This window comes from Benincasa hispida, chromosome 7 (assembly GCF_027475165.1).
Source record: "Benincasa hispida cultivar pf3 chromosome 7, pf3_genome.v1.1, whole genome shotgun sequence".
Classification (NCBI taxonomy): domain Eukaryota; kingdom Viridiplantae; phylum Streptophyta; class Magnoliopsida; order Cucurbitales; family Cucurbitaceae; genus Benincasa; species Benincasa hispida.
The window spans coordinates 57,185,483-57,204,697 of NC_143484.1; the positions used below are offsets into that span (position 1 = coordinate 57,185,483).

At 37.1% G+C, this 19,215-nt stretch overlaps 1 protein-coding gene across 1 annotated transcript; it reads left to right on the plus strand.

Annotated features, from left to right (window-relative positions):
- The first annotated feature begins 881 nt into the window (after positions 1-881).
- On the plus strand, positions 882-18,776 carry LOC150035274 (ubiquitin-like-specific protease 1D). The gene is made up of 14 exons (XM_090315744.1): positions 882-1,418; positions 9,493-9,544; positions 10,621-10,685; positions 10,827-11,089; positions 13,856-13,904; positions 14,151-14,221; positions 14,322-14,354; positions 14,485-14,580; positions 15,579-15,681; positions 16,091-16,188; positions 17,103-17,225; positions 17,373-17,487; positions 17,900-18,007; positions 18,088-18,776. Exons 1-14 carry the CDS (start codon positions 1,098-1,100, stop codon positions 18,235-18,237), a joined length of 1,647 nt encoding a protein of 548 aa, XP_090171870.1. The 5' UTR covers positions 882-1,097; the 3' UTR covers positions 18,238-18,776.
- Positions 18,777-19,215: the final 439 nt, after the last annotated feature.

The following is a 19,215-nucleotide window of genomic DNA, read 5'->3' on the forward strand; positions in this document are numbered from 1 at the left end:
CACTGTTTCTTTAGCTACTTTGCATGTAACTACATATTCTGCTTCCATTGTAGAGTCAGATATACAACTCTGTCTGATGCTTCTCCACACTATAGCTCATCCATTAAAAGTGAACTGATCCTGAAGTAGATTTATTATAATCTACATTAGTATGAAAATCAAAATCAACATGTCCTTAGGCTCATACATGAGCATATAGTCCCTCATTCTCAGGAGATACTTGAGGATGTTCTTGACAGCAGTCAAATGACTGTGTCCAAGGTTGCATTGGAACCTATTGATGATGCCAACTGCAAAGCATGTATCAGGTCGTGTACTTACATACATTAGACTCCCAACTGCTGATGCATATAAAATTCTTTTCATTTCCTCAATTGCTTGAGGCATCTTAGGATACTGTTCATTTGACAAATGAATTCCATGTCTAAAAGGTAACATATTCTTTTTGGAATTTTGCATATTATATCTTAACAACATCTTGTCAATATAAAATGCTTGAAATGGGGCTAGGGTTTTGTTCTTGCAATTTCGAAAAATTTGGATCCCAATAACGTATTGAGCATCTCCCAAATCTTTCATTTGGAATTGAACATAAGGTGGTATGATCGAATGACCTTCAAACGAGTTATGAATTCAAGATAATCGAGCATTGAGTATGATGTGGATATGATCGAGTATACACGTGTCGATTGCAGCCGTATCGAGTGACCATGAAGCTGAGTATCGGGTGACTGTGCATCGAGGAATATGTGACGAGCGATCGAAGACCGAGTAAATTCGTATTGACAGATGCAAAGTGTGCATCTCAGGGGCGAATCGGTAAAATCAAATGACGTAGGTATAATGTCATTTACATTGTCTACCTACCATTTTTTACATGGGCATCTCAAATGAGGCCATCCGGAAAAAAAAAAAAAAAAAAAAAAACTAGGAAATTAGAAGGAAAGACTTCCAAAAAAAAAATGCAAAAGTTCTCTTTTGCAGTCTGCGACTTGTGTCAAAGGTGTGTTGTCAAGAACAGAGAGGGTAAACCGAGACTGAGAGAAAAGAGATTACGAAACAATAGCTGAAGTTTCTGTTGCACCAGATGCATACATATGGTGATGGAGCAAGAGAAAACGACGAAGAGACCTCTGAAGATTGACTGGAACACAGTTTGGTCTAAAAACGAGGAACCTACACCTGATTTAGTCATTACGACCGCGAAACACCTTGATATGGACTCGGATCGGCAGCATTTGCTAAAGGAAGAACTCCAAAAGCTTAGCGATGGCGAGCTGGAAGATAGGATTCGCCGAATGAAGCAATTCTACGAGACTTCCGCTTCCAGATTGCCAGACAAGGGGGACAAGTATCATTGCAATCTATTGCTGGCAGAGGAAGAGAGGGAATCCAGAAAGCTCCGTCGAATTGAAAAGGTTATTTCCTCCTTTAATTTTGATTTCTTGTGAAAACTGAAAAATGGGCAATTGGTTGTATTAGATTTTGCTGTTTTCTGTATCATTTGGGAAAATTTTGTTTCGTATGTTCCGGCCTACGCTCTAATGCTGATTATGTACTTTACCTCAGGTTTCCCCCCCTCCCTTAATAAATCGCGTTCGATCATCAAGATTTTCATGGAACACACTTCGCTGTTTCATATCAGTTAAACTCCCCCTTTTGGAATCTATGTTTGTTTTTGTGACTGGTCAGTTCCTCAGTCGTTCGTAACAAAAAGGGCTATCTTGCGACGACTTTTCATTATTATGATCAAACGGTATAACTAAAGGAGGGAAACCCTCCTACCTACAGACTAGTTAAGAAAACTCTCCAGTTGGAGGAGGCACATATTTGATTGCTTCCAAAATCTCACTGGAATTATGAGGACATTTTAATGCGTTAGATCGCTTTCTTGCCTCTCCCAGCTAGCTCGAGAAGTTTGAGAATGTTGAGGTGGAAAGGTTAGAAAGATCATCGTCTAAACATTTTCCCTTTGTAACAATGTAAGGAGTTACCTTGTTAGTCTAGGTTAAATCTGGCTCAATTTCCTTTAGTATCCTTTTAACATTTTTTAATTTTTAATACTTCAGTTTATTTTTCAAATCTCTATAAACAGAGAATTGCCCTCTTGTATTCATAATTTTGATTGACAATAAATTTTTTTTGATAGACTTCTTGGAGGGAATTATATTTAGTCTCGTAGGCTACCCCAATTTCGTATCAAAGCAATTGCTTGGGCCAAGGTTGGTTGTTGTTGATGGAAAACTGAAATTGTTGACATATATCACAAGAGAGAACTTTGCAAGTTGTGCTCTTTACTCAACAATGCACACTTATTTACATAGGGGTACCTTTTAGAGTACCCTATTTTCACGAATAGAAAGGTGATTTCATGAACTTGCCATGGATTTGCCAAGAACGAAGATTTATAGCTCAAGAAAGATGTTCAAGACCAGAAAATATTCTTTTGTATATGGGTCATGAATAGTGGAGATAGAAATAGGAATTTGTCAAGAATGGAGATTTATAGCTCGAGAAAGACGTTCAAGACCAGAAAACGTTCTTTTGTATGCAGGTCATGACATGTGGAGGTAGATTTTTTTTCTAAGAATGCACCTAAATTTGGAACAACGCTTGCCGTTGATAGAAGTTAGGAAGAGGATGATTGAAGTCCAATGTACTTTGGGGGAACAACGTGCTACAATGGCAGACACTCACGTGGATCACTAAGACCTTCTCCTATTTGTTGAATGCCCCACTAAACCAGAAATTCTTTAAGGAGTTTCGTTTTGATGATCAAACTATTTGGGTTGAAAAATCGACCAATAGAAGAGGTATTTTGGCTGAAGTTGCCAAGTTCGATAACAATGGAGGCCTAAACAAGATACTTGTTCCTCTTGGTGAAGGAAGAAAGGGATGGATAGCCTTTTATACATTGATTCACTCCTTCACAGATAACAGAAATGTGACCCACAACCCACCTTAAATGCACCAACATAAAACATTAAGGAAACTATTCTCCCATCCTTTAAAGAGGCTTTAAAGGCAAAAGCTCCATTAACACACCACAAGGGGACAACGCTTACAGACAAACAAACCACGGAGTTTGCACATGCCACTATTCACTTTAGCACATTCGTCACTGTTAAGAGATGGGGTATCCACGACGACTGGTACAATATTATGAGGGCCCTCCAAGTACACGTCTGTGACCGTTGTGCCATCAACCCAATAGAAGCTGATCGGGCTCTTTTTAGATGCGAGGATGAAGAGCAAGCCAAAATAATCCTCGGGTTGATAAAAGATTGGTATAAGGTTGGTCCGTTCTCTCCAAAGTTCACCCCATGGAGTAATAACGTTGCCAAAGCGAGTCCAGTCGTTCCCTGCTATGGTGGCTGGATAATCAAAAACCGCCCTTTAGATCGTTGGGACGACCTTACCTTCAAGTCTATCGAGGACGCTTGCGGTGGTTTTGTCGAAGTTGTAAGGAAGTCGTTATCTCATCTGAATCTCTTAAAGGCTACGATTAGAGTTAAACAAAACTCCACATGATTCATTTTGGCCGTAGTTGGGATCCCCTCTCCATCTGCATCTCTGATAGTGGTGCAAATCAGCCTTTTTTTTTAACAACAACCAGTTTTTGGGTTTCGTTGCCGGAATCCATGGTACCCAACCACCGGACCATTGCCTTCTTTCGGATGACGCATAGCCCAAGGTGTCGATTGATTTGCAGAAGGGTCTCCTCGGACTGTACCCTGAGTCAGCCCTTGATGCTCCACAGGTACCATTCTCTGACCCCTCACCTACCCTATCTATCCCACCTCCCAATCCTAAGCCTCTACCTACCAGACCTTCTCCCCCTCAAACCCAACGACCCATTTATCTATTCTAAAAAGCCCATCTCCCGACCTTTTGTCTCAACGGAAGTTCTTCCCCTTGCCCCTCCCACTATTTCTCAACAAAAGCCCACTTCACCCCAACCCAACCTCCTCTTGCTCCTCCCCCCATATCTCTACAAAAAACCACTACACCCCGGCCCAACCTTTGTCCCGATAAGCCCATTGACCCATCTTTAGCTATTGGAACTGAACCTTTATCCGACTCGGCCCACCCAAGCCCTTTCGCCAGTATTGAATCGACCCATTCTTCGTCTCCACACCCGTCGGTCTCGAACACCACCATACCTCTTTCCCTGCCTCTTCCAACTGACCTTTATAATTCCCCTCACAAACTTTCCATCACTATTCAAAACAAAAAATCTTACCTCATACCTGGCACAAAATTCACCTCTTCGGCATTCTGCCCAAACTTCTCCAACCATGATGACGTAGACTACAGTCCTCTTTCGCTCTCCACCGCTCCTCCCTCACCTTTTACACATCCCACCTCTCCTCCCCCAATTTTTCCTTACAAAACACTATGATTGGCGCTTCTCTATTGGCCGAGAGCGACCTTGAACCGAAGGGTGAACCCGTTTCAAGCTCTTCTGATCCAGTATCTCACCTTCGGATCGTGGTTCCTTGGTTTCTGGAACATAATCTGTGTATTACAGCTATTCCATCAACCTCAAAGAAGGTCAAATGATCCCAGAAACAAACCAGGGGCATTAATGAACTAAAGAGGGTTTATACTTCTATTAATTATGACGAGGACTGCTCAAAGGCTTTTCTTGGTGGGTCGACCTCTTCTACATGATTATTCTGTCCTGGAACGTCCAAGGCATCAAGGCTTGGGAGAAGCGAGCAGTTGTGGAAAATCTCATTTTAAAACATAATCCTACAATGGTTATCCTTTAGGAAACAAAGCTCGAAGATGTGGATTTTTTTATCATTAAGTCTCGTTGAAGCTCTAGGCATATCAACTGGTCTGTGTTAGAGGTTCGGGAACCTCTGGTGGTATCATCTTCATGTGGAACGACACATCCATCACTTCTGGGGAGGTATTTAAAGGACTTTTCTCACTTACCTTACAATTTTCCCTGGCTGACAACTTTCTCTTTTGGCTTTCTGGTATATACAGTCCTCGGGCTAAAGATAGACCTCTCTTTTGGTAGGAGCTTTACGACCTACAAGGCCTTTGCACACAAAATTGGATTTTGTGAGATGATTTCATTGTGTCCAGATGGTCCTATGAAAAATCGAATGTCAAGCCCCAAATAGTTAGTATGAAAACTTTTAATTCATTTATTGACGGGTCCGATCTCCTAGACATCCCTCTTCAAAATGGTTCTTACACTTGGTCTGGACATAGGCATTACCCGATCTTCACTCTCATTGATTGCTTTTTGATAACTGAAAGCATCCATAAGAAATTTGCCTACACTACATTTAGGAGATTGGAGAGACCCACATCCGACCACTACCCTATCTTGCTATCCATTGGTGTAGACAAATGGGGTCCCACCCCTTTTTCGTTTTGAAAACATGTGCCTTTTGCACAAAGACTTTTGTGGCCTTGTTGAATATTGGTGGAAGAACACACCTTTCTTGGATGATCAGGACATGGCCTCATTGTCAAGTTGAAGGGTCTTAAAGAAATCCTCAGAGTGTGGAACAAAGATACTTTTGGATGTGTTCACACGCAAAAGAACTAGTTTATAGCGGAAATCACATTACTAGATAGCATTGAGGAATCAATTTATTGTCTCCCCATCCATAGAGTGCAAAAAAGTTTCCTTAAAGCACAACTCCTCTCGGTGGTGGCCAAGGAGGAAGCTCTTTGGAGGCAGAAGCGCAAAACCATTTGGCTTAACGAAGGTGATCTAGTCACTCGTTTCTTCCATCGTGTTGTGGCTACAAAGAGAAGGCAAAACACCATTCTCGAAATTATCTCCACAAATGGTGTGAACCTTCTTGTTGAACCCGATATTGTTGAGGAATTTCTGGGCTTCTTCTCTAGATTGTTTTCCGAGAAAGAACAACCTCACTATATTACCTACACTTAACTGGCCGTCTCTAACTATGCAACAATCATCATAGTTAGAAGCTCCTTTTAATGAACAAGAAATATGAGGGGTTGTTTGTGCTCTTGGTACAAATAAGTTCCCAGGCCCTGACGGATATACTGCTGAATTCTATAAAAAAAATTTGGGCACATCCTTAGGCTCGACGTATTGAGGGTGTTTTAGGATTTTTTTAAGAAAGATATTGTCAACGCCAATCTCACTGAGACTTATATTTGCTTCATCCCCAAGTGTGCTGATACAAAAAGAGTTGGTGATTTTAGACCTATTAATCTGACTACTGGTATTTATAAGGTTTTGGCTAGAGTCTTCTCTGATAGATTGAAGAAGGTTCTCCCTACCCTTATATCTGAATACCAGTTGGCCTTTGTTGAGGGGCATTAAATCTTGGATGCCTTGCTTATTGCTCATGAGCTTATTGATGAATGGACTAGAAAGGGGAAGAAGGGCATTGTGATTAAACTGGATATTGAAAAGGCTTTTGATACGGTCGATTGAGACTTCATTGACACCCTTCTTTGCTAGAGGTTTCGGCTGCCTTTGGAGAAAATGGATTTTGGGTTGTATCTCTTCCGAAATTACTCCATCATTATCAATGGTCGTCCTAGAGAAAAAATCCATGCTTCTAGGGGTATTAGGCAAGGGGATCCGCTCTCTTTTCCTCTTTAATATCATTGTCGATACCCTTAGTCGTTTGCTAACTCAAGCTGAATGGTCGTCCTGTTCCGGTCTTTCCATCAATCACCAAAAATCTGAAATTCTTGGCATAAATCTTACTCCCACACAGCTTCAGGACATTGCGGGATTATTAGTTGCAAGGTTGGATTATGGCCTAACACCTACCTCGGGCTTCCCCTACATGGCAAACCTAGAACTCTCACTTTTTGGGCCTCGGTAATTGAGAAAATTGAGCGAAGAATTAAGGCGTAGTCTTCATCATACATATTAAAGGGGGAGGTTAACTCTTATTCAAGCCTCATTAAGCAACCTTCCTACCTATTATCTTTCCCTTTTCAATCTCCCTCATAAAGTGGCCAATATTATTGAAAAGATCTCGAAGGGAAGGAAGATGGCTCTAACTTACATCTTGTTTGTTGGGATAAAGTTACCGCCCCACAATCTACCGTTGGTTTGGGGATCACCAATATCAAGTTGAGAAACGAGGGTCTCCTTGCAAAATGGATTTGGCACTTTAGGATGGAAAGATTTGCTTTATGGCAGAGAGTGATCATGGCAAAATTTGGAACATCCTTGTGCGATAACAAAGTTGGTAATAGATAGATCTATGTCCACTACCAAAGGTCCTTGGAAAGCTTTGTCCTATTTCCAACCTCTCATGTTGCTTAGGCAGCGGGACTTCTATGTCTTTCTGGTACGACGCTTGGGTAAACAATACTCCGTTGCATACATCTTTCCCCAACCTTTATGCTCTGTCTCTTGCAAAGGAAGCTATGGTCATTGATTTCTGGAATAGGACGAATGGTAGGGTGGAATCTCCATCTTTGGAGACATCTAAATGATTTGGAAACTGAGGAATGGGCAACACTCTCTCAAACACTCACCACCTATCAGCCCTTCCAATCAGAAGACAAATGGTTATGGAAGCTGGAACCATCTGGGATCTTTTCTACAAAGTCTTGGATTGATTCTAGGTATGTAAGCAATGGGTTATCTTCTACGGGCTCTATCAATGGTATTTGGTCTGGCCATTATCCCAAAAAGATTAAATTCTTTCTTTGGGAGCTTTCACACAGGGTAGTCCTCACACACGACAAGCCTCAATGCCGCAACCCCTCTCTAGCGATGTCTGCCAACTGGTGCACTCTTTGCAAAAGGGACATTGAATCTCAAAGTTATTTATTCATGTTCTGTGCTTTTTCAAGGGCCAGAACCACATTCTTCTTGCTTTTAACTGGTATGTGGCCTTTCCGCCAGAACCACATTCTTCTTGCTTTTAACTGGTATGTGGTCTTTCCCTCGGAAATCAACCAATTCCTCCCCCTTGTTCTTGATGATCATTCTTTCTAGGGTAGAAAAGGTCTCCTATGGAAACATATTGTTAGAGCATTCCTTTGGTCGGTTTGGTTTGAATGGAACAACCACCTCTTCAACAACAAAGCTCAACATTTCGACATCTTTTTTGATCATGTGATTAGCTGTAAGACCACCGATTATAAATACATACAAACGAAGCGGTAAGAAGGTAATTATAGAAGAAATGGGGGATTAATGAGAATTTTGTTAGAGAGTTGGTTAGATGTGGGGACCAATTGGGGTGGGGATAACGGTTTTAAAAGGAGCGTTGTGGGGGAAGGGAGGGGTATCTCGGAATTGTTGAGCAAGAATTGCTAAGGGAGGATCCAGCCCTCTGGTATGCTGGAGTTGTTTTGTCGATTTTCTGCCTTGATAATTTTCATCTTGTCTGTAACCTCTTTTCCTTTAAGAGGTATATAGATAAAATTATCAGATTGAGACTCTGTTCTTGGGAAATTTGTGGCTGTGGTAGAAGTTTCTTTTGCAGGTTTGAAGGGTTCTTACATTAGCATTGCTATCTCTTGGTGTAAATTAACTAAACATTTCAATTGCTATAGTTTTGATTTTCTTTTGACCAATTGGAGATGTCTTTTGTAACATCTTTGGTTGTGGGGTTTCTTTTCCCCTCTTTTGTAATTTCATACATCAATGAAATTTGTCTCTTATAAAAAAAAAAAATAAATAAAACAACATACAAGCACATACAAAGACAAAAGCCCACAAAATGAATCCTCAACTACATGAAAGAGCTCCAGTCCAAAATAATAATAAAATACTAGTAATTACAAAAAGTTCAACTTACAGACACCCATAAAGACGTATTAAATCTCACTTCCCACATCTCCTCTAAAGATCTCACCACCCCTCTAAATACCTTGCAATTCCTCTCGAGCCACGCTCCCACAAGATAGCCAAACGATAGGCTTGCTACAATACTCTCCCCTATCCTAAAAAGAAGAGTTCATCAGGATTCCCTCAATCATAGAACGGCTATCCCCTTGAAGACGTAGTAAGTGGGTGTTAGCTAAAGTTGCTTGGTGTAAGACGTGCCTCTCTCCTCTTAAAACAATCCTCACATGGAAAGTTTATCCCACCATGATAGACTAATAGAAATAATTTATAAGGCCAAAAGCTCATTTGAAAACCTTGATTACCTATCTCTTAGAATCCTTGTACAATATTAAAGACAAATACCAATTCGAATGTGAATATTTGAATGTACGATTTTTTTGAAAGGAATATATAATGCCTTAACCACTTAGCCATTTATATTTACCTCATCTCTGGAATCTCTGCTAGGGAGAAAAGGTGGCTAGCATTTGCCTGAAGTTGATTAATAATCATGTAGTCAGCCTTTATGCACTAGTATTAGAACCTGCTATTGCAAGTCAACTTTTGTTGAAGCAAATTTATCTTGATGTTGGTGAGAAATATCGAGGAGCGTATAACTTCATATGAGGTTTTACTACCCTGAATCGGTCCTAATTTAAGTTTCTCCTGCTTTTCTTATTTTTCAGGAAGCTACTGGATGTGAAAATCTCTCACAGCCAACTACCTCAAGTATAGCTGGTATGGTTCTGAATCTGGCACTAAAATCTCCTTTTGATTTATTCTTATTGCACTCTCATACTGACCTTAAAACCCCAAATTATATATTGAATGGTATCGCCTCACATTGATGAAATGGAAAAATTGATGGATCTGGAGTGGTTGAATGCTTGAATTGTGATCTAGAATGTTTTTGTTCATGTAATGCTCTATATAATTTTTTTTTCTCCAGTATGAAATCAAGCACATTTGTCTGCCAAAAGATGTTCAAGCCCTTTTTCTTCAGAGAAAAAAGTAGGAAGGAAAAAAACTATTTATGTTCTTTTCACCATCATCAATTGCCTACCCATTAGTATATAAAACGGCACATAAAAGATGGCCCAACAAAAGGAGCCAAGCCAAACTGACTGACTATATGTATGTAGAAAGTCATCTTTTGCCAGCCTTTAGTTGATATGCAATCACTCACTCTGGCGCTATACGTATAAGTAGAAAAGCTCAAACTTTCTCTGCTCTTAGTGAGAACAGAATAAGTTAGGGTGACTAATAAGAAGAAATGTACAAATCCTTTAGGTTGAAGTGAACTATTTTCTTCATGGACAATTAGGGTATCTTTGAAGAACAGTATGTACTCGCAGTCAATGAAAAGAAAGATACTAGATTGTGTTGGACATAAACTCAGATCTTTAAAATCATATCTTGACTAGATAGCGGAAGTTGACAAGGAGTCCAATTTAGATTTTTTCCCTACCTGTATCGGACATACTTTTCTGCTTTATTTTCTTGAAGATTTGTAGTTTTAGTGCCTTTTTTATATTTTAATTATAGCAGATAAATTAACTGTGGAGGTAAATTTGACACCATCAAATTACTGTTGGAGGTAAGGTGCGAGCATAAATATTAAATTCTGATCTTTGATCTTATTGACGAGAAGTGTAAGAGAGTTTCTCAACTTTTCTAATTTTTGAATCATCACTGTGCTTTCTTACATACAGTTTGGTTATATGATCAACTACCAAGAAATTGTTCCATAACTCAAAATTTGTCAATTAATCAGGCCCAATGGTTACATCGTTTTGTATGTACGTCTTATGCAGCTAGGGAAAGGACTGCTTCATTGTCCCCATTCACTTCTTCTTTTTACCAGAAGTTGGAAGAAAAAGTACTATGCTCCCTATTAATTTCTGCAAATTTTCTATTTATTCCAGTCCTCTATATAAAAACAAATATCCATAACTGTAACTTTTTTATTTACTTCAGTCCTCAATGTAATTCCTGTATGTATTTTAAATTATCCGAGCAGACAGAATGCAATAATAATGCCTTTGGTCAAGAGCTATCGATTTTGGGACGCTGTGATAATCGAAGACAAAGATCTAATGGTAGGTTATCACCAAAAGTAAAACAGAAGGGCCAAACATCATCCAGAAAGCAGCCATTCAAACGTGTTAACAATCTTTCTACTGATGTACAAAAAAGAGTTTCTTCAGTTGCCGCTCAAAATAGTAAAAGTCCCGATCATTTTGATTTTCGTGTCAGTGAACGACAGTCCGACTGTTTTGGGAAGTAAGTTCTGCTTGAACCCCCATTTGACTAGTTTTTAAGTTTTTCCCACCATTATCTCAATGCAGTTGTGATGTTGATACAGGAAGCTGTCTTGAGAAGGCAGTTTTTTTCATTTCTTTCCACATAAACTATACAAGGTTATGCAATACAAGAATTTACTATGCACTAGAGATGGTTGGACGTGCAGATTTGTTACATTCTTTGTTTGTTTCAGAACTTTATCCTTGCATATATATTAACTTAAATGTTTATTATCTCTAGTATGCAATTAACTTGAATCAAGGACTTAAATGTCAATATTGATGAATATTCATGTCTTGAACATAGGAAGATTAATGGATATTTGCAAAAAAATAATAATTAAAAAACATTGAAATTTTAAAAAATTATATAAGTTAATTAACAAAACTTAAGCAAGTATTCAAATAAGCAAATAAATATTACTCTCAAGTCTCACGTCTCAACACTTCTTAATGTCTATCCACTAATATAAGAGTGTAGCGATGTAAAGTTGTTCAAATCCTGGAAATAAATTGTGATAGCACTTTTGATAGATTTTTTGACCATGTTATCTTTCTTGCTATGACTTGGTGCAAGTGTACATCTTTCTTTAGCTCTCATTTTTTTCCCTCTCTTTTGGCCGATTGGAGAAATCTTAACTCACTTATCATTAACTTATTGCCTTTTGTGTAAATTTCATACATCAATGAAATTTATGAAATTTGTCCCTTATTCAAGAAAAAAAAAATCTTGGAAAGAAATTTCACTAAAGAATCGAAGAGAGTGTTAAAGAATAATAACTAAAACTATAAAATAACATGGAGCATTTCGTTAGAATCTTCCTTCAGAATGGTGGTAGCTATCGCCCAAGCAATGGATCAGCCCTCTTTGCCTTTTCTGTGGGGTTGGGGTAGGCTCTTTTGATTAAAGTAATGACATTCTATTCTATAAATGGTTTAGGAAATTCACACAAAAAGAAGAGTTTTTAGAGTGATTGCTAGTATCTATATGACAGTATGTGCATTTTTCTTTCATATCCATGTGCCTCCAAGCTAGTTTATGCCACGACTATTATTGAGACAATTACTTGAGTTGAACCTACTATGGTTGCCAAGGAAATTTGTAGATTATTTAATCCTAAGTGACCACCATGGCATGAACATTATCATTCTGATTGTTTATGTGGTCTTTATTCTTTAATGATCACGAGGCCAATCTTTGATGATTGATATTATGTGGATTATATCACAAGCTATGCTCATTTGCATGCTTGAAAGCCTTTTATCTCTTTCTCCCTCTTTGTTCTTTACGTGATTTTAAGACTTTATTCCATTGGATGCATGTTGTGTATTGGTTAGCTGTTCCATGCTAGGAATTGGGGATAATATTTTTGATCTAATAGCTAGATCAAATCAGAGGCAGTTACTTGTGTTTCTTGACACATGGTCCTTTTATCTTGCAACAATGCCTCCATCCCTCATATACACATACAGCATTTTAGACATCTCTTCATGATTCCATCTCTTGTTTCCTGCGTATGTTTGGGATACATGTTATGCTCTCATGTATTGGATGTATGTTTTAGTTTTAGGAATCTCTCATGGCCTCTTTCTATTATTGTTACTATCTTCTTAAAGAAATAGTATTTCATTGATAAAATAAACGATATAATCTGAGATGAAAGTCTCCTATCTCGGAGTCACAGAAAGACTCTCCATTGGAAGTAACAGAAGGAATGGAGCAGCTACCAAATCTTTCGAGCAAAAACTCCAAGGGCTATGATACTACTGTAAACAAATCCCGTCATTAAGTTCCCTCCGGTCCTCTACCGGTTCTGATTTGTGGATGTGGAAGCTTAGTCACACGTGCCTCAACACCTCAGACCGCGTTCAGTGAAGATGCTCATGGCTAACCATTTCTTCTAGTTGGTGCCATGTGTGCAATCACACAATGAAACTCGAGTTTATATTTTTTTTCCTCTTGCTCTTATACAAGCAAACTGTGGAGTTATCTTTTCTCAGCTTTTGGATGGTCAGTAGTTCTCCCGATGATGTTTTATCATGGTTGGTTATGATTCTGATGGAGCATTCGTCCAAAATGGCCAAGTAGATCCGACGGCTACATTTCTGTTGTGCCTTCATCTGGTGCCTATAGAAAGAGAGAAATGACAGAATTTAAAGGACAAGGAGAAAACAACATAAGCCCTCCTGATCTCTTATCTTTTTTAGCCATTTCTTGGTGGAAAAACAATTCTCCCCTTTAGCCATAGCTTAACTATATTTTCGTTTTTCAATGAAAAGTTTTGTTTTCTTTAGAAAAGAAAGAAAGAAAATAGTAACTATAGCTCTTGTTCTCTTACTTCCGACTGGAGAAGCCCATTGAATGAGATTTTCGTTCTATTTTTTATATTTCATATCATGAATGTTGTTTCCTATATTAAAAAAAAAAAAAAATCTCATTATTTAGGCTTTTCACACCCTGATCTTCTTCTCTATAACCAAATTTCCAACCGAACAACCTTTACAGCATTGAGCTGAGGCACAACATTTTGATCTGGGCCAAAATAGAAAATGAATAAAATTAAGTATCCAGTTGAGCTAAAAAGGTATAAAATGTTAGCTCATCTAACTGTCGTTCTTAAAAATGACTGATCAAAGTTGACGTAAATAATTGAATAACCTTGTATAAATTCTCAGTTAATTTTTCAGATTGCATTAGCCCTTCCACAGTTCACGTGCTTACATTATTTTGGTCTCTTCTCTGCAGGAAGGACGCTTCTGAGGTTCAGCAGTCAGATACTCCGATGCCTCAAAAGGTATGTTTTGAATGTTACCCTTTGTTGGGTTTCTGTTTTTCATCCTTGTGGCTTTGATACATAAGGCAAGATGTAATGCCCCTTTGTTATATTAATCTTACCATCTCACACAATAGTGTGGTATAGAGCTTAGTGGGTACTTTTATCTCTCTTTTGTGGCAGCATTTGTTTTGTGGCGTTCATGCTGCCCTTATGTGGGATAGTTATGTATATTCTGTTTTTTATGATACTTTGTTTATCTAACAGGGGCAGACCATTGTAGTCGTTGACGAGGAGGAAGCTTTGGCAATGGAAATACCCGAGCATGATGATAAATGGTAAATTTGATGTGCTTATTTCTTGGGTCCATTGACAATCATATTCACTTGGACAACTTTTGAATTCAAGCTTTGATTTACGTTTTGTGGAACTTTTCAGCATGAAAGAGGCTAAGATCTACTACCCATCGAGGTATATATCGCTTTTCCATATTATGAATGCTCAAGTATCTTCTCTTTGAATCTGTGCTTCTATGAAAGTAACTTAGCTTTTTGTTTATTTTGAATTTTTATTAATTACATATTCTAATAACTGTTGACAGGGATGATCCAGAATCCGTTGAAATTTGTTTTGAGGACATTAAGTGTCTTGATCCAGAGGGTTATTTGACATCAACGATCATGAACTTTTATATTCGGTTAGTAGGCCATTTGGACTTGTGAAAGTAAATAGATCAGATGTACTTGATGTGTGACTCATTGTACTCCAAAATGTTTTCTTGTCCTCTATGAACTTTTGATATGGCATGATACATTGTTATCACCAAAAATCATTGGGTAGTTTCCTGTTCTTCCTAAAAATGTTTTTGTTGTTTTTACTGGAACTTAAACTTTTTTCTATGTTTAGAAGGGCTTGTCCCCCTTCTCTCAAGGCATGACTTAACTTCCCTTTCTAATTCTCGTTCTCAATTTTCTTGTTTTATTTTGAATTTTTAGTATGGGATGCACCTTTTCAGTATATAATGCTGTCACCGGTAATTTGAAAAGAAAAGAAAAACTTTTCAGAGGAATCCAGATGAGTTAAATCTTTTTGCTGGGATGGCAAATGATCTTGATGCAATTTTCAGTTTAGTTTAGTTTAGCGCAAAGGCCTAGAAACTTCTTATCCTGTTTCCTCACTCATCTCAAAGGTCTATTGATAGGACTGTGATGTTTTATATACAGTGGATCGTGGAGGCGGCAAGGAAGATCTATGTTTCACTTAGCACTTAGCTGTATGATTAGTTGATTATGCTCATATAACGATCTTACTTGAACAGGATCTATTCTATAGGTTGTACAACCGTGTCCTTGAGTTCTAATAATTATGCTCATATAAGAATGATCAAGTTGTTCTATTCAATTATTCAATCAACGAGATTAAATATATTTGGATGCTTTTCTCTAAGTTTATATTGTTTAAGTGTTGAAGGGGATATACTTTATGCTTTTATCACGTAAAGACCAAAGAGTCTTATTTTGTAGTTTCATGGCTGATTGTAGCTAGGAGGGTTTATAATAATAATAATAATTATTATTATTATTACTGCTGTGGAAAGTTGACCGTTTGTTACTTTTTAAATCTTGATGAAAATTTTATTTGCTTGTTTTATTTATGCATTTTTGTGTTCCATGTGCAACTTTTCTTCTTATGCAGATATTTACAACAGCGAGCATTTTCAACAAATAAGGTGACATGCAATTATCACTTTTTCAATACCTATTTTTATGAAAAGCTAAAGGAGGCTGTGTCAAACAAGGTGACTGACTATACACTGTTTTTTAGGGTGTTTCAATGCTTCTATTAAGTTGCTATTCAGCTGTTATGTATATTTTTCTATTCATGGTTGGCTATATATACCACTGTCCGTCCTGATCATCAATAACAATTTAAAAGTTTATTGATCACTCTCTCTTTCCTTCGTCTGAATATCATAAGATGGTATTAGAGCCACGATAGTCTAGCAACTAGCTTAACCTTGATTTTTGGCACAATCCAAGTTCAGAAGTATCCTCATCCCATGCGTCAACAAAGAAGTTATTGTTTCTTTCAACATGCATTTCCATTTGTGCATTTCTATAGTTTGATATACTTCGTATTGTTTTGCTGTGTTAAAGTACTTCCTCCTGCAAGTTATGTTTTGACTTTACATATTTTGACATGTTAAGGGAAAGGACAGGGATAATTTTTTTGTCAAGTTCAGAAGGTGGTGGAAAGGCGTTAATATATTTCAGAAAGCATATGTACTGATTCCAATCCATGAGGAGTAAGTTCCTATAGTCAACCCTTTTATAGTTTGCACGTTATTCTTAGAATATCATCATATTGATAATTGATTGTGCTATTTATTTCCTGTAGCTCTTACATTGTCTATAGATTTTCAATTGCTCCTTTTACTGTCCACGATTGGCTGGCCCATGGTCAAAGGGAAAATTTTAAATCCAGATGCCTTGATTATCTAGGATTTTAAGGCGTTTGGTAGGTAATTTGGATTCTGTTTTATGTTTTTAGATTTATAGTCTTTGGTAGACGATTTGGATTATATTTTAAAAACTGTTTTCAGGTTCTGTTATTCAAATAGAGCAAATTCTGAAAATAGCATTTTTATGTTTTCGGTGTATTCAGATTTTCAAAATGCAGAATTATATTAAAAACGATATAGATATTAACAAGTATAGTATTTCATATTGTAAACTCAATAACTTTTTCTTAAATTAAAATATTTATTGTAGAATGCAATATAAATTATAGGATATCACAAAATAATAATTCTACTAAATTTTTCAACATAAAACATGCTCATAAATTAATAATTAATATTTCATATTTAACCTAATATTTAGTGGACAACTACAACTAGTTTTATAGTTTATATTATCAAAAACATTTTAAACAAATGTTTAAACTAAAATCTAATTTTTGAATCTGCCACCAAACCCATTTTTTAAAACATTTTAATCTGCTATCAAAAACATTTTAATCTAATTTTTGAAAACATGAATACAACTTTGTTTTCAATGAATCCCTTGTTTTCAAAATTCTATTTTCAAATTACCTACCAAATAGACCTTAAATCTTCTATGCATTTTGTGTTGTTCTAGTACGTGTTTTCTTTTCTTCTAAAAAAATCATTTACTACCCAGATTTTTTATTCTATCTTTTGGTTTCTAATGTGTTCAGTCTCCACTGGAGTTTGGTGATTATATGTTTTCCACAGAAAGAAGATGAATCGGGACCCATTATACTTCATTTGGATTCATTGAGACTACACTCTAGCAGATCAATTTTTGATAACATTAAGAGGTATGTCAGTCCCTTTATGACAATAATCAAAACTCCTTCAACTATGTCGGTGAAATTTATTCCACTATATTTTGTTTTATGGAACTTCTGTTGTTGAGACGTTCTTCAGAAAACAATTAAGATCTAATTTCATAAATTGTTCTGTAGTTTTATAAAAGAGGAATGGTGCTACTTGGATCGAGAAGTTGCTGATTCAGATCTCCCAATGCCGCATAGAATATGGAAAAATATCTCTCGAAGAATTGAAGAGAAAATAATCGAGGTAGTCTCCTTACTCTTATCAGTTATATTTTCTGTGTATTTTGTAAACCTGTAGATGGTAGTAATTTTTCAGATTTATCAATTTCTACGTGTATCGCATATGCCAATGGGAACCAGAAATTGAAGGAGAATTAACAGAAAATAGTATTGGGCCCATTAAGTAGGCAAATATTTTGTCGAACACCTTTTCATACATCAATTAAAAAGTTTGTTTCTCGTTAAAAAAATTGTTTTATTGAGCAATGGATTAGCAAGTCATTTACAGCACAAAATAATTTGAAGTGTAAGAAACTCTACCAGATGTTAAAATCAATAGCTCTTCATCTTTTCTTCGTAAACTCAATAATTTTAAATATTTTTTGTATTGTGTATTTGAGATTTTGCCTTTTCATTTAATGAATGCCTATCACCAGGTTCCACAACAAAAGAACGACTATGACTGTGGTCTCTTTGTTCTATACTTCATAGAACGCTTCATCGAAGAGGCTCCTGATAGGCTAAAAAGGAAGGACTTGGATATGGTATTCATGATTATGAATTGATTTTTTTAATATTAACCATATTCCAAGCTTGATGTGGAGTTTTGCTCGTGAGTTCTCAGTTTGGCAAGCGGTGGTTCAAACCCCAAGAGGCTTCCAGCTTGAGGACGAGGATAAGATGTTTGCTCAAAGTAGAGTTCCAAGATGTGAAAAGACGATGTCTATCAGAACCTGTGGAGAGCTCTCCCTCAGATCAGGCTCCAAAACAATGAATTGGCAGGTCTTTTGTTTGGTTCAAGTAATAGTTCACTTGGGATTGGGCGGGCTGTGCTATCTTCTATCGTGCTTGGCTAGTGAAGTTAAAGCAATCTCACTGTTCTCATCCTAGCAACCAACCGATTTTAGGTATGATTTTTTTTTCAACAAATTCAGAAATGTAAAGCCACAAAAGTGTCTGCAATAAGTTGAAATTACATGGTGGGTTAGGGTCACATCACAACACTAAGAAATCAAATTAGACGAGCTAGATATAGCTTATCACTTGGCTTGTTTTCTAAGTACATGGGGAACAAACCCAAGGTTTAGGCTTTTGACTCGTAGCAATAGCAAGTCGACGTGGTGTGAATCTGTCCATAGGATAGTTGTGTTTGTATTGTGAGTTACTGCTCCTAGCCTCCTTGCATGATGCCAATCGAACGTTTTTATTGATTAAAAAATGATGTTGGTTAAATATCCATACACTATCTATCTCATCCAACTTTTTGGTTGGTTTAAAATCACTCTTAAATATACTTTAATCATTTAAAGTCAATGTGGCATTTGGTTTTGTACTTCTAGTCACAATTTTCATATGAAACTGTATTTTGGAATGATTTTAACTATTTCAATATCACTCTCAAACATATTTTGAATTATACTTTTCCCATCTCGTTCTCCTTTGTTTGTGTTTCACCTATTAATGGCATCTGATTATTTTTCGAGCACCCTCGTACTGCCAACTTTGTGGTCTTAGAAGAAAATGACAGCTTCTGATTGTACCAGTAGGCTTCAGACAGATGGGTTGCAGCGTTATGTGATTACAGATTACATAAGTTTTGGGGGTGGAATGGGTTAGGTAATGTCTCTTTATTCCTTTGTTTGAGGTAGGGTTTGTATATTTGGGAAGGACAGCCTACCTTCTTGACATTTCATATACCTTGAACTGTTTCTTTATATATCTTTTAAATCTGTGAGATTTCTGTTTAAGATAA

Excerpts from the sequence above, each read along its gene's own strand:
- LOC150035274 (XM_090315744.1), top strand. The coding sequence starts at position 1,098 with ATGGTGATGGAGCAAGAGAAAACGACGAAGAGACCTCTGAAGATTGAC. Across the intron at positions 13,905-14,150 it reads ATACTCCGATGCCTCAAAAG|GGGCAGACCATTGTAGTCGT; the intron begins GTATGTTTTGAA and ends TTTATCTAACAG. Across the intron at positions 18,008-18,087 it reads AAAGGAAGGACTTGGATATG|TTTGGCAAGCGGTGGTTCAA; the intron begins GTATTCATGATT and ends GTGAGTTCTCAG.